This window comes from Podarcis muralis, chromosome 8, assembly GCF_964188315.1.
Source record: "Podarcis muralis chromosome 8, rPodMur119.hap1.1, whole genome shotgun sequence".
NCBI lineage: Eukaryota > Metazoa > Chordata > Lepidosauria > Squamata > Lacertidae > Podarcis > Podarcis muralis.
Window position 1 is genome coordinate 38,722,878 of NC_135662.1, and position 14,387 is coordinate 38,737,264.

General features: G+C 40.7%; 1 protein-coding gene across 1 annotated transcript in view; it reads right to left on the reverse strand.

Annotated features, from left to right (window-relative positions):
• RP1 (RP1 axonemal microtubule associated) overlaps window positions 1–14,387 on the reverse strand; it is a 170,650-nt gene that overhangs the window by 129,410 nt on the left and 26,853 nt on the right. Inside the window, exons 4-12 of the mRNA XM_028736952.2 lie at window positions 11,051–11,214; window positions 8,878–8,964; window positions 7,450–7,579; window positions 5,206–5,357; window positions 4,444–4,522; window positions 3,066–3,141; window positions 1,256–1,332; window positions 859–890; window positions 368–497 (exon numbers count right to left, since the gene is read on the reverse strand). Of these exons, the coding sequence (XP_028592785.2) occupies window positions 368–497; window positions 859–890; window positions 1,256–1,332; window positions 3,066–3,141; window positions 4,444–4,522; window positions 5,206–5,357; window positions 7,450–7,579; window positions 8,878–8,964; window positions 11,051–11,214 (927 nt within the window). The remainder of the gene's footprint in view (window positions 1–367; window positions 498–858; window positions 891–1,255; window positions 1,333–3,065; window positions 3,142–4,443; window positions 4,523–5,205; window positions 5,358–7,449; window positions 7,580–8,877; window positions 8,965–11,050; window positions 11,215–14,387) is intronic.

The following is a 14,387-nucleotide window of genomic DNA, read 5'->3' on the forward strand; positions in this document are numbered from 1 at the left end:
CTTACAAGCTACCTTCTACACACACATACACACACACACACACACACACACACACACACGTGTAGAATTACAGAGGAAAGTGGCTGGGATAAATAGAGCAATTTCCAGGCTTGATATTTGCTGCTTCTACACAAACCCAGTGTGAGCATTTCTGTGTGGTTCTACAGCCCGTACAACAAAGGCTCAAGGATCTGCCCCTTCCTCTTAGCCTTAATATGTGTAATGATATGACAAAACAAAGAATTTCGTGTAAATAATCTACTGTCTTAACTCTGTACTGTACATCTACAAAAGTTTAGAGAGTCCTCTTCACAACAAGGGTTAACAAAAATTTACCATGCTCACAAAGAAGAGACAATAAAGTTACCGTATTTATCTTTCTTGTCACCACGGGCATGAACAGTTCCATCAGGAGACAGGCATATGAATCCATGGGATACCTTGTTGTAAAACTGAAGTGTATTGCCTTTCTGAAATTTCCATTTTTCAGCTGCCCACTGGTTAAAGAAAGAAAGACGACAAATCATCACACAAACGGCAACACATCAAGTATCCTACACTGAATTAATAGAAATTTCAACCAGCCTATTGCTGTCTGTTCTGACCGGTAGAAGTTCTTCAGGGTGTCCATCAGAAGCGTTTTAGCCCCGCAACCCATGACCTTTTAGCTGGAGATGCTAATTAAGGACTGTACCTTGTGCTTGCACAGTCCCCATTTCTACTACGAACCTATGGCCCCTCCCAAAGACTGCTTCTGTGAAACACATGGACAGCCACAGATGTTGTACAGCATGATTTAAATGGGTCTAATAATTTTGTTTAAAGCTTTAAAAAAAAGGATAGAAGGTAGAATTTTACCATTTCTGCTCTTTTGATTTCCAGTTCTTGTCCTACAGAAATAAAAACACTAATATGAGTAAAGTCTAAGGGGCAAATTTACTAGAATCAACAAGACTTAAATCCTATATAATTCCAGGGAAACTTTGTGGTCCTACGCATGTTGCTCTGGAAGTAAGTCCCAATGCATTCAATTAGGCTTACTCACAACTAAACATGCATAAGAATACAATCTCAGACTGATTAAGCCTTAAGGCTTTGAAGCAGGTATCAGTGCTAAACCTTAAATATCAAAGAAATTATATACTGGTTGCATGCACAACCAACATTGAAACACCCAGAATGTGACCTTCTATAGACACACCACAAAGTGCCATGGCTCATGAAATGTTTTTGTCTGCCAGTGGTTTATACTTACTCCCAGCAAATGTGTCATCAAGAGTGACATACAGTTCTCTAACAATTTTGCCATCATCTTCTCCTTGATCTAGCCACCTTTGGGGGGAAAACACATTATATAACAACAATACATATTTCCATGCTGCTCTTTATAAACTCAAGTACAGTATATTAAAATGAACCTGGGTTATTAGTTTGGCCAACTCTAGATTACATATCAGAAACATGGTTGTGGGACCAGATAAAGGTCTACCTTTAGGAAAAGACAAATATTTTAAAAGAGCAACATTTTGTTAACTTCTCTTTCAGAAGTTTAATAATGAGTATTTCCCCCTAAGAAAGTTTAATCTCAGTATTGTAAAACTGGTGCACAGCTATGTGAAGAATAAAAGCTACTACAAACACAAGTACAAGCACAAACAATTCTTGTGTTTATGAAAAAAAAGTGATTGCCATAAAATTAAAACTGTACTGAAAGATCTCTACTGGATGAAGCCATTAACCTCTTGAGCAGTGTGTGATTTCTATTGATAGATTGGGGGCTAGCATTAATATAGGAAGATAAAAATCTGTATGTTAAAGGAAATGAATGGGTAAAAGAACAAACTAGATATGAACGGGTCATTAATAATGTTTGTTGTGAAAATCCTGCTCACCATGATAAATAATAATAATAATAATAATAATAATAATAATAATAATAATAATAATAAATCTGGCTGGATTTCCCTTGTTTGGGAGCAGCCTTATTTGAGAGCAGCAAGTCCCACTGCAGTCAAATGACTTACTTCCAAATAAACTTGCATAGTACTGGGTTGCATGGACAAGATTATAATTAGAACAATTCATGCAATATAGCCTCCATAAAAAAGGATGGCCAAAGCTTGAGAGGGAACATTAGCTGGGGGTAGACCTGTGCTAAGGTCTATGAAAAGAGGATGAGTTCTGCTTTCATTGTTTTATGTGGGTGACTGAGGTAAAGAAATAATTACTTGTATTCCCTGACACCCCACAAGCAACTGTGGAACTTCCCCCTCACATTGTGTTTAATGAAGAGGTGTGAATGGGGCTGACTGCCCAGGAGGGGGCGATGTGGCATATCTAATCTCTCTTACATGAGGACTGAGAAATCTATGGCCCTCCAGAGGTTGTTAGTCTCCAGCTCCCATCAGCTCCAGCCAGCATGGTCAATGAGCAGAGGCAGTGGAAGTTGTAGCCCAGCAATACTGCAAGAGGCACAGGTTCTACACCCCATGATTTGATCAAAAGATCATATGCAATGTTACCACCCATAGTATTTGACTAGTAGATGCATATAACAGGTGCTCTATATCCTTGAAATTTTTGCTTCATGTTTTGAAACAGTAAGCCTTTTCCCAACCTCACCAAATAGAAACATCTTCTTTTATAATGAAAATACAAATAATTGTCAAAAGATGATAAAATATTTGGAATCTGCTGAGGAAGACTCATTTTGAGCCAGGTCTTTTCTCAGAACCTGTGAGGTAAGCCCCAGAACCTTCTTTAAGTACTAAAGGCTATATCTGGATCAGGTGAGATAATAAATGTTGAGTGTGCCTTTGAGTGGTCTCAGTGCATTTTCTTCACTATTGAGTAAAAACAAACAGTATTGCTGGGGCGTTGGACTAGATGACCCCTGGGATCCCTTCTAACCTACAATTCTTTGATTCTATGAAATTCAGAATATGCAATTCTTCTAACTTAACAACAGGTTCTTGGAAGATCGTAGCTGATCATCACGTACAATGAGGTCTAACATTATGAGTTGGTTAACGCAATCTTTTTTCAAAATTATAAACTTCACAAACCTGTGGCACGCAAAATTATAATCCGAGCTGGTGATAAAATCCTTGACTACAATTTTCTCCAGAAACCAACCATTTCCTAGGAGGAATTATGAAGATGATAAACATCCCATTCTTAATAGTGAACTAATCACACACACACAATTGACTGTTGCTAAGATCCAGATAAAATGTGCATGAACAATGCATGGGATGCTGTAGATATGCAACTGAGTCATCACAGGGCTAACAAACCATATACGGTATCTTACTCAATGTCGCCTTGAATTCACCTTTTCCATTCAATCTGAGCACATGCTCACCTGCTAATAATCAAGTCTTGTATAATCAAATAATCAACACACATCTGTGGACCATTTATTTGTACTACATATGAATAGCATTAACATATTAGCAAACTTTTCTCTATGATATTTTTTTGGGGGGGGGATCAAATGTGAATTGTATGTACAGTAGAGGAAAAAACCCTAATCCTACAGTTTATGCTGTAAAGGCTGCAGTGCTTACTGAATGATAAACTGCTGTGAAGCAGTGTAATTTTGTGGCATACTCCAGGAGCACGGAAAAGTAATGGTTCAATCATCAACCAATCAAAGCAGAGGTTCACAATGCAGATTGTCACCAGTTTGGGAGAATTGTATATTGACAAGCACAAAGCATAACTGAGAAGATTGATTCTTTTATGCTGCAGTTCTCAGTAAAAGGCTGAAAATCAGTTTACCTCTTCAAACATTACAGTTTCCCTACACGAAGTTTAAGAAAAAATATGTAAAAAAATGTGTACACAATCATGTGTGAAAACAGTTTGGATGTCCAGTTTGCCTACCAAATGATGGTAGGCATATTTTTCCTAAAATAACCTGCTTGTCCTAAATATTGATCTGTCATTTTAAAAATAAAAATATGTAGCTTCTGTGAGTCCAGCAGTCATATAAATGGGCTAAAGGTAAAGGTAAAGGTACCCCTGCCCGTACGGGCCAGTCTTGACAGACTCTAGGGTTGTGCGCCCATCTCACTCTAGAGGCCGGGGGCCAGCGCTGTCCGGAGACACTTCCGGGTCACGTGGCCAGCGTGACATCGCTGCTCTGGCAAGCCAGAGCCGCACACGGAAACGCTGTTTACCTTCCCGCTAGTAAGCGGTCCCTATTTATCTACTTGCACCCGGGGGTGCTTTCGAACTGCTAGGTTGGCAGGCGCTGGGACCGAGCAGCGGGAGCGCACCCCGCCGCGGGGATTCGAACCGCCGACCTTTCGATCGGCAAGCCCTAGGCGCTGAGGCTTTTACCCACAGCGCCACCCGCGTCCCATAAATGGGCTACTTGTCATCATTTCTATGTCAGCAAAACAGGTTGACAGAATTCACTGCATTGACATTTCTGACCTGAGCCAAGTCCATTGTGTCCTATAACAATTCTATGCAGATTTCCAAGGTGCACAGCTTCAAGTAAAAATATATCAGTCTGCAATCAAACAATTAAAGTGTGATTAGAAAAGTTTCAGGATTAAAAACGTTAGATCTCTCTCTCTGATGCATTATCAGTCTATGTGGTCAGTGAAGCACATAAGTATGAATGGATACCCAAAACCAGTTTCTATCTGTGTAGTAAATGGCAAAAATAATTCTTGTTGATCACAGTAACTCGCCTGAATTAAAATAATTGTTCAGTGGGCTCAGATCCCTTGGAAGCAACACTGAGGCTAGGTGGCTGGCAGCTGAGGAATCCCCTGGCCGGCTGCTTGGATTGATGGGCTTTCTCTCCAGCTAACCACTTGAATCTTGGGCTAATCCAGCCATGGCAAGTGGGTGGGGCTTGGGAGTGGAGCAGGCTTCACTCCTATAAAGGCTGGCTGCACCCTACCCCAGGGACCTCAGTTTGCTGAAGAACATCTCAGCCAAACTACATAGGGTCACTAGCCGATCTGACTTTGGCAGAATACCGTACTTTCCTAACCTACATATTTGAACTGTCCCTACTGATATGATTTTTTAAAAAATGTCCTGACATATTGCTAGTAGCAATATTGGGACAAATGAGTTTATGGGTTAGAAACCTGTGCTTTCTGAATGAATGAATAGCCCTGTAAAAATATTCACAATGAAATGGGGAAAGAAGATAAGGACGCATTGCTGTAATCCACTCACTTGTCCTTTTACACATTTCCTAGGTTTCTTTGACCTACGGAGCTGTCGGGAACCGGTGTCACCCTTTTCTCCATAGACAGCAATGTAGATATCAGCTTCTGTTCCAGCATTCCACAGATCACCTGTTACCACATGCACCTCATACACTGCCACTGACAGTAAGAGAAGACAGGCTTTTACAAACATACTATTGCATGCACAACACCAACAACTGATATAGATGCATCATCCTATTGGGAAGTTTGGCTTACTATACAGTAAGAAGAGTTGCCTCCATATTAGCTAGTGTCTATAAGAAAACAAATCATATATAGGGTGTTTCTTATGTGTCATCAACATCAGGATGTATGTGTTTATGGAAAAATAAATGTTTGTACTCTGCCTCATTCATGAAAGGGTACGTGCCTTTTTCAATATGGAGGAGCAAGTACAAAGCTTGAGGGTACTGCTGTCACTTGAGGCACAAGTGGCCTTGGTGGCCTTGAGTGCCTTCCACTACCTTTGGCTGGTGGCCCAGCTACACCCCTATCTGGACAGAGATAGCCTAACTTCTGTCATCTATGCTCTAGTAACTTTTAGGTTAGATTACTGCAATGCAGTCTATGTGGGGCTGCCTCTGAGGATGGTTCAGAAACTTCAGCCAGTGCAGAATTCAGCGGCCAGGTTGCTCACTGGGGCAAGATGGTTTGAGCATCTTACACCAGGCATAGGCAAACTCGGCCCTCCAGATGTTTTGGGATGACAACTCTCATCATCCCTAGCTAACAGGACCAGTGGTCAGGGATGGTGGGAGTTGTAGTCCCAAAACATCTGGAGTTCCAAAACATCTGGAGGGCCAAGTTTGCCTATGCCTGTCTTACACCAATCCTGGCCCAACTGCACTAGCTTCCAATTACTTTCTGGTGCTAGTTTTGACCTTCAACATGGCTCACAGATCACCTGTTCCTAAATGAACTGACCTGGACCCTGCAATCATCATTTGAGTCCCCTCCTCATGTGCCTCCTCCACAAGAGGTCTGGAGGGTGGCAACATGAGAATGGGCCTTTTCTGCACTGGCTCCCCACTTGTGGAATGCTCTTTCCAGGGAGGGTTATCTGGCACCTTTGTTACATACCTTTAGACACCAGGCAAAAACATTCCCTTCTCCCAGGCCTTTGGCTAATTAACAATTAAATGGATATGGCCTTTTAAACTGGGGGAGGGAGAGATATTATTTTTGCTATACATTTGTTATGATGTTATACATTTTTGTGTTTTAATATTGTAAACTGCCCTGTGATCCTCAGAGAAGGGCAGTATAGAAATTTAATAAATAATTAAGATAACAATAATTCTCTACAATAATGTGGAGAAAGTGTTGTATATCAAGGCAAGCAGCTTATGTAACATCTGTCTGGGAGCAATGACCCAGAGGCATTAAGCTGATTTATACAAGGAAAATATTAATGTATATAAATATACGTGGAAAAGAAACCAACCAGGCAAAGTTAAGCATCTTGAAGTTCATCCAATTTCACTGGGAGAGATTTAAACATACGCTTAATTGTCCCACTAAAATCAATGGGTTAGTGGACCATTAAATCCCATTGATTTCATTGGGACTGTTCTAAGCATGACTAAGTTGGTCTCCAACCCAATAAGGCATAATTTCTAAATTAACTTCTTTATCTTGGAATATTTCCACATCTACTATCGGAACTCAGAGAGTAGAGAAGGGGGAATGGTTGCTTGTACCTAATGAGGAGAATCTCTGTTAGCAAATGTAGCTACCAGATATAACACTGAGTAAGAAGCGATCAGAGCAGTATATGAGGGATGTGGGCAAAGCCCTAAACGTCCTCGGTCCAGTGTACCTGAAGGAGTGTCTCCACCCCCATCATTCTACCCGGACACTGAGTTCCAGTGCCGAGGGCCTTCTGGTGGTTCCCCCACTGTGAGAAGCCAAGTTACAGGGAACCAGGCAGAGGGCCTTCTCAGTAGTGGCAACCACCTTGTGGAAAGCCCTCCCACCAGATGTCAAAGAGAACAACTACCACCAGACCTTTAGAAGACATCTGAAGGCAGCCCTGTTTAGGGAAGCTTTTAATGTTAAAAGTATTGGGCTTAAACATGTATTTAATGGTCATATATTTCTATTTATCATTCCCCATTAAGTATTTTCCATGTCTAAGCAGTTTCCTATGGATTGCAGTTATAGGGATGGGAAGAGTCCCCACAACTCCTGCTATTTTTGTATTCCTTACCTGGAAGAATGGGCTGACCCAGATGTAAAACAGGAAGTTCTTGACTTATTTCGCCATCATCCTGTTGTGCCAGCCACCTATCTACAGGGAAATCAAACTGCTCCCCTGTCACAAGATTCTGCAAATGCAGCTGAAATGCAAGCAATCAAGTCTACATTATTGTGTATCTTTACAAAAAAAACAACTAATACTTTTCAAAAATGAACAAATGCTGTTACAGTCTTTACTGGAACAGACCCCGAGTATGTGAGGGTCACTTTTTATGCTGCATTGTAAATATATAGAATGCGTTTTCCAACCCAAACCCATGTCAGAGGTTTCCTGAATTTGTACTGTAAGTGTGAACCATACAAATCTCTCTAATCTACCTTTCCCCCCTCAGAATACATGATAATTGTGTCTGTGCCCTTTAGAAGTCTAAGATGAGTATATTCAAGGATGGAACCTGACTACACCCCCCAGAAATGCACAAAATGTTTCTCTGGTTTTTTGGTATTCTGAATCACACCAAGAGCTTACTTGACCAGAACAGTCTCCCAACTGCAGACACAATACAACAAATTCAGTTCATGTCTGAATCTATCAAATTTACACTTTGATGACAACTAAAACACAACCATCCTTCAAAATTTGCATTTATCAAATTTTGCAGTTGTCAAGCCAATGTTTAAAAAAATGCATATATTAGGGTGAAGTGAAGATAAAAATTAATATATTAGTGAAAATGACATACTAAAATGCATTGAGTGAAATTGCTTGTAAATATGTTTACATTACTCAAAACAGCATACAAAGATGTGTAACTAGATAGAAATTAACAGTAAAATGCTGAAGAATTTTCATGGGGATTAAATATGTATACAGTGGTACCTCGGGTTACATACGCTTCAGGTTACATACGCTTCAGGTTACAGACTCCACTAACCCAGAAATAGTACCTTGGGTTAAGAACTTTGCTTCAGGGTGAGAACAGAAATCGTGCAGGGGCGGCGCAGTGGCAGCAGGAGGCCCCATTAGCTAAAGCGGTGCTTCAGGTTAAGAACAGTTTCAGGTTAAGAACGGACCTCCGGAACGAATTAAGTACTTATCCTGAGGTACTTTGCCGCCGCCGTGTGATTTCTGTTCTCATCCTGAAGCAAAGTTCTTAACCCGAGGTACTATTTCTAGGTTAGCGGATTCTGTAACCGGAAGCGTCTGTAACCCGAGGTACCACTGTATATCACTAACCATGAGTCTGTGGTTTACCAAAATCTTGTTTACTGGATAACATTTTCTTCAGCAGCAACAATGTACTATTCCAATGGTGTAGCTATGCAACATGTGAACATATAGTATGTGCATGACTAAGGTTTTGGCGAAGCAGCAAAAGTGTCATTTGCCAAGATCTTCAGAAAGAATGATTGATTTTAAGATATGGACATAGCTCACCGCTTTGCAGTGCCAGGCAGGGGTTTCTCCAGAGTTATTGTGCCCTATCCGTATTTTGTAGAGCTCTCCTAGGTCTTCCGTTTGTATCTGTTAAAATAACCACACACAAAACAGCAGTTCATCTAGCTTCTTTGAACATAAAACTGCTGAAGTAACTTTGGTTCAATATGTTTCACATATTACTTCAGAATACTATTTCATCTTTGTAAAGCATTTAGCTCAAGGAGGACTGAATAAGTAGGTCCAGCCGTGAGTCTGCAAAACTGAGTAAATTTACTTGAAATAGAATTCAAATGAAGTAAATGTGTTTAGGATTTCTGTGTCAATGGGTTCAATCTTAGGGCATCAATGCAGCCTACAACATATTGAAGCAGCAAATCCTTGCTTAGAATGGTGTGATAAATAGAGTGTTTCATCTTAGGACATTAGCCAGCTTATCAATTTACAGTCTGGAATGACTTCATTACTTATATGAACATCGCTGTTTATTTTTATATACTTGTAGTCCTTGAAGCGTGAAGCCAACCTCTACAGGGAAATGTGATGAACTGAGAGTTATATGGGTTGAGGTTACCTCAGATGGACCAAAAAAGCAGAAGGCTAGCCAGCCAATGGAATACAATCTCTTGTTCTCTGGCCTCAACTCTTCTTCCCAGCCCAGGGGAAAATCAGAGGAGAAGGAGCATTGTCTGGGAAGCCTTTGCCCTTTACTCAAGTACCTTCTAGGCCAGAGGATGTTGCTTTCCCTGACTTCTCAGACTCAGTGTACCCCCTGATCCAGTCTTCACCTTCCACATGCCATTGGAGGCTGCAGCTGCAGAATCATGAAATGATCCTTTAAGAAACAGACAGCTCCTCATAGGGGGAGATGTTAAAAGTAGATCCAGACCAGTTGGCCTTCAGAAGGCCTCAGAATAATTCTGAGGTAGCAGTTTCTGCCTGTACTTGCCATAGTGATCTGTCCAGGGTTCTAACATACTGTGCTTTACCTTGGCAGTTATTATCTTGTACAGCTTATTAAATGTGATTCTGCCTTTCAAGATTTGACTTTGCTCTTCAGGATGTGACCCTATCCTTCCAGTAAATGCACTGCTTCAATCCAACCTCCCCTGGGTACTATAAGCCAAGCTAGGACAGATCATACAGGCCGATGCATACTTCACTCATTTTTCATTTCTACTGCTCCCTCTGGGGACTGGCCATTTCTGATGGTGGCAACCATGGATTTCAACCGCACCCATCTATCTTAGGCTACATTTCTCATGGTTTTGCAAAAGCCAATTGGACTGAGTTCACCTTTAATAAGTATCACTGGAAAACATAGAGCCATCTTGGCCTCAGCTGATATGCTGGAAGTCATGAATTGACCCTGGGAATACAAGTGAGCTCCATCAGGAAAACCCCATTATTATTGTTTACCCACCTTAAATTCAAGTCATGGGTTGTATGCAATATAGCACTACATAAACATTTTGTCCGTGCAAAGATTTCTGTTCATGCAACATATTGCTCTCCCCATCTCCTCCCCCTACACCCCCATATGTGTTCTAGGGGTTTTCCCAACCCTCTGGAACAGAACCGAGAGGGTTCAGGGCATGTAGTGGAATGAGAGGGATGGAAAAGTCACATCGTGGAAGCAGAAATCTTGTGCGGACAGCATGCAGTCATTGAACACCACCCAATGGATTGAGAACTGCTTCCCCATGACAAAATGTTTAGAACATCCATTACAACTGATCTGCAATGAAAGCAGTTTTTGCAAATTCAAAATGCCATGTGACGGTGGCAAATAATATAATTCAGTAAACAGGATTATGTGGAGCAGCCCTAAAAGAATGGCAGCCCTAAAACCACAAAGAGCTACTTTAGAAGCGTACACCACTTTTTGTTATAGTCTTTTCCACTCCACACAACTGGAGAATGACTGAACTGTGTTCTGGACTTAACAATAAAGAAATGGAAATTTTGCTTAACCAAAAAAAAAAAAGTTAACTCTTTATTTTTAATCATGTGCTATCCTTATAAAATTTGACCAAACTGCGGGAGGCAGTGGAAGACAGAAGTGCCTGGCGTGCTCTGGTCCATGGGGTCACGAAGAGTCGGACATGACTAAACGACTAAACAACAACAACAATCCTTATAGAAAAAACAGTATTTTGTTATATTAACTTACAATGAATGTATCTTCATTTCCTCTTTCAAACACCTTTTTCTCCTCTCCATATAGAAAGACAGCTCCTGAATTATTTTGATCCCCATATAGTACAATATAAACTTGTGAGCTGGTGCTGGCAGATGGTAGGTCACTGGTAAAAACTGTTACCTTCCACTTCCTAGCTAAAGAAACATATAAAGAAATCTATAATTAATGGGAATTAGGATGTGCCTCTCACCAGGTAAGAATTGCCTTTCCTTAAAATAATCACAAATTACTGGCAGTTGTACCTGAAATACCCATTTTCCACACTCTAGTTTCAACTAGGCAGTAGCAGATGGCATCGTAGGGCAGAGGTGCTTACCTGACCTCCTAGGTGAGTCGCTGCTGTTCACTAGCAGGAAGGGCAACAGGGGATACAGCAGCTTGGATGGCACACAGTAGATGCACCAGCAGGAGTGCCAGATTAGCTCCTCTGGTGTGTTTGCTCCATGACACCCTTGTCAATGTCTTACCCCCTCCCAATAAGCTTCACTGACTCACCTAGGAGGTCAGGTCAGGTAAGAGGTCTACTCCACTACACTGTCCACTACTGCAATAGGGCTTCAATGATACACATTCACACAAACACGCTCATGCTTCCGTGAGCCTCAGACAGTCTTTCTTCCTTGTGCCTTATAGTTTCTTTTCTTCGCCAAGGTCGATTTTGATTGCCTTTTGGATCCCGATTCCAAAGGAAGTTGATAAGAACATGAGAAGAGGCCTGTCGTATCAGGAGAAAGGCCCATCTCGTCTGGTCTCATGTTCTCACAATGGCCAAACAGATGCATATGGGAAACTCACATGCTGGACCAGAGAGCAACAGCACTGTGATTCCCAGCAAGTGTTATTCAGAAACATACTGCTTCCAACAGTGCAGGCTGAGCATAGCCATTATGGCTCATAGCCATTGTCCCAATTCCAGCACAGATTGCTTTGTCACACAGATTTACAATTACTACAGCCAGATTCAGAGGCTGTCTTCCATCACATTCAGTTTTAGCACAGATTTTCCTCAGTGATTTTCTCCTTACGGGAATTATCCATGAAATGAACAGGAACACTCAACGGGCAGCCATTTAGTTTTTCTCATTCTGTCCCTGTACTTGTGCCTTGATAATGACTTATAATGTTAATAATATAGCACCAATAAGACCTGTACAGCTTTGCTTTTATTAAATCATTCTCTTCACTAGTTGTAATTGAATATTATGCTCATTTGCTTAATCCAATTTAGCAATATCCACGAGATTAAAAGAAGAAACTGGTTTTAAGAATCAGCAGTTAAGAGATAAATGACAATGGGTTCTTTGGGGCAATAGCACCTGTGAAAGGGAACTGAACATCAGTGCATAATGGCCTGCAATTCTGTCAAGCAGAAATCATTCTCTGCATCCTCAAATGAAACAGTGTAATGCTTTCAATATTTAGTCACTACCCATTAACCACTTGCTGCAATATTTATATTTAGAAACTTCTATAACACAAATACTATATGTATAGCAGAAGTACCACATTGGTTATTACACCTAAGGAGTCCAAATAGTTTGTGCCCTAATAATGAAGTCTTCAGATTTTTCAAACAAGTTTTTCATCTGAAAATTTCCAGATATTAATGGCAACCTTTAGATTAATCTCAATAGTTAATGCATGTGTTCATGATGGAGTAAAAGAAGAGTAGGAAACATTTTCCTACCCAGGGACCATTTCCCCTCCCGAGTGACCTTCCAGGACCACATGCCAGTAGTGGACAAATCCAGAGGCAAAAAGTGTGTGCAGCACATGACTCACCTTTGTACCGTAGGCTACATTCCAGCGATGGAAAACAGAGTGGTTGGGCTGTGCTGCTTAAATGACCTCTTTCCAGTTCCAACCATTGAAGTACAGTCCAGTCAGCTACCATCTTGCCTTTCTCTACTTTCCAGCTATTCACATTCTATCAGGGGACTTACAGCCTTCATGACTATGTTTTGTGTATAAAATTATCATGATGGAATTTGTTTGTTTGTTTGACTTATATACCACCCTTCATCTTAAGATCTCAGGGCAGTTCACAAGATAAAAATGCACCTTTTTTGTTTGTTTGTTGTACTTCATGGTACTTCAAATTGGAGCCCTATGCAAAGGTCTCCATCCTAGGCTCTTCCCACTTACGAGCTTCAGTAACTATACAGGCCATTCAAAAAAGCAATTTTCATCTGTGGTGGGAACTGTAGTGTGCCCAATTTTTGAGACACGTTTAGCTTAAAAAATCTAAAATAATATAAACAAAAACAATTCCTTGTTTGTTTTAGCACTACCTAAGTTACTTATTATAAAATGCACTGAAGTGTTAATAAATGATTACACAGTCATGAATTAATTTGCATTATAGACTTTTCTTATTGGTTCTATGGACCCAGCATTCTTACATTGATCTAATACAACCAGCACAGTCTGGTTGATGTTGGACAGAATTCAATGTTATATGAGTGGACCTCTGCTTGTGCAACAGGAGTCAGCTTTCCATTATTCGACACATACACCCCAATCTTTTTCAGAGGATCCCCCCAACCCTAAAGAGCAGGTTTTGAGGGAGTACAAGGCAATGCAGGGGCACGAGAAGAAAGTGAGGTCCTGTTGTGTGACTGACAAACCATTCCATTTGTGCATTGGCAGCAACATTTACAGCCCATTGGGTTGAACATGCAACTTCAAATACATGTTCAATCATGAACCCTCTGGTTGGTCTCTGGATAAATCACCTTCCCTCAGAGTCAGAAATGTTATTGTGAAAGCCTGATTCAGGGATTGTGAGGATAGATGAAATAAATGCTGTATTGTGTTACAATAATTATTCCTTTAAAAACTGGTTTCAAAAATTAGTGCAACATATATGTAATATCTCCAAGACTGGTGTTGTCATCCATTATGCTTTCATTAATTATACAAGGTACAGATTGAGGTCAGGCTGTTCAGCAATCTTCCATTTTTCTCCAATAACAAAGGGCTGTTCTTTTAGCTTACTTTATTGTTCATAATACAGATTCATTATCATAGAAACACAAATACAAGGGTAATGATAGCTATTGCTTTGAAACAATGTATAACAGCCAAGTATCTGTAGAAAAAACACATAGTCTTCAGTGTGGGCTTCCTCAAGGTTTGATTTTGTCCCCCATGTTGTTTAACATCTACATGGAACCACTGAGTGGGGTCATCGGGAGTTTTGGAGTATATTGTCAGCTACAGTATATGCTGATGACACACAGCTCTACCTTTACATCTGCAGGCATGGCAGTAGATATGCTAGAGCATTGTCCTGCCTCAGGAATGG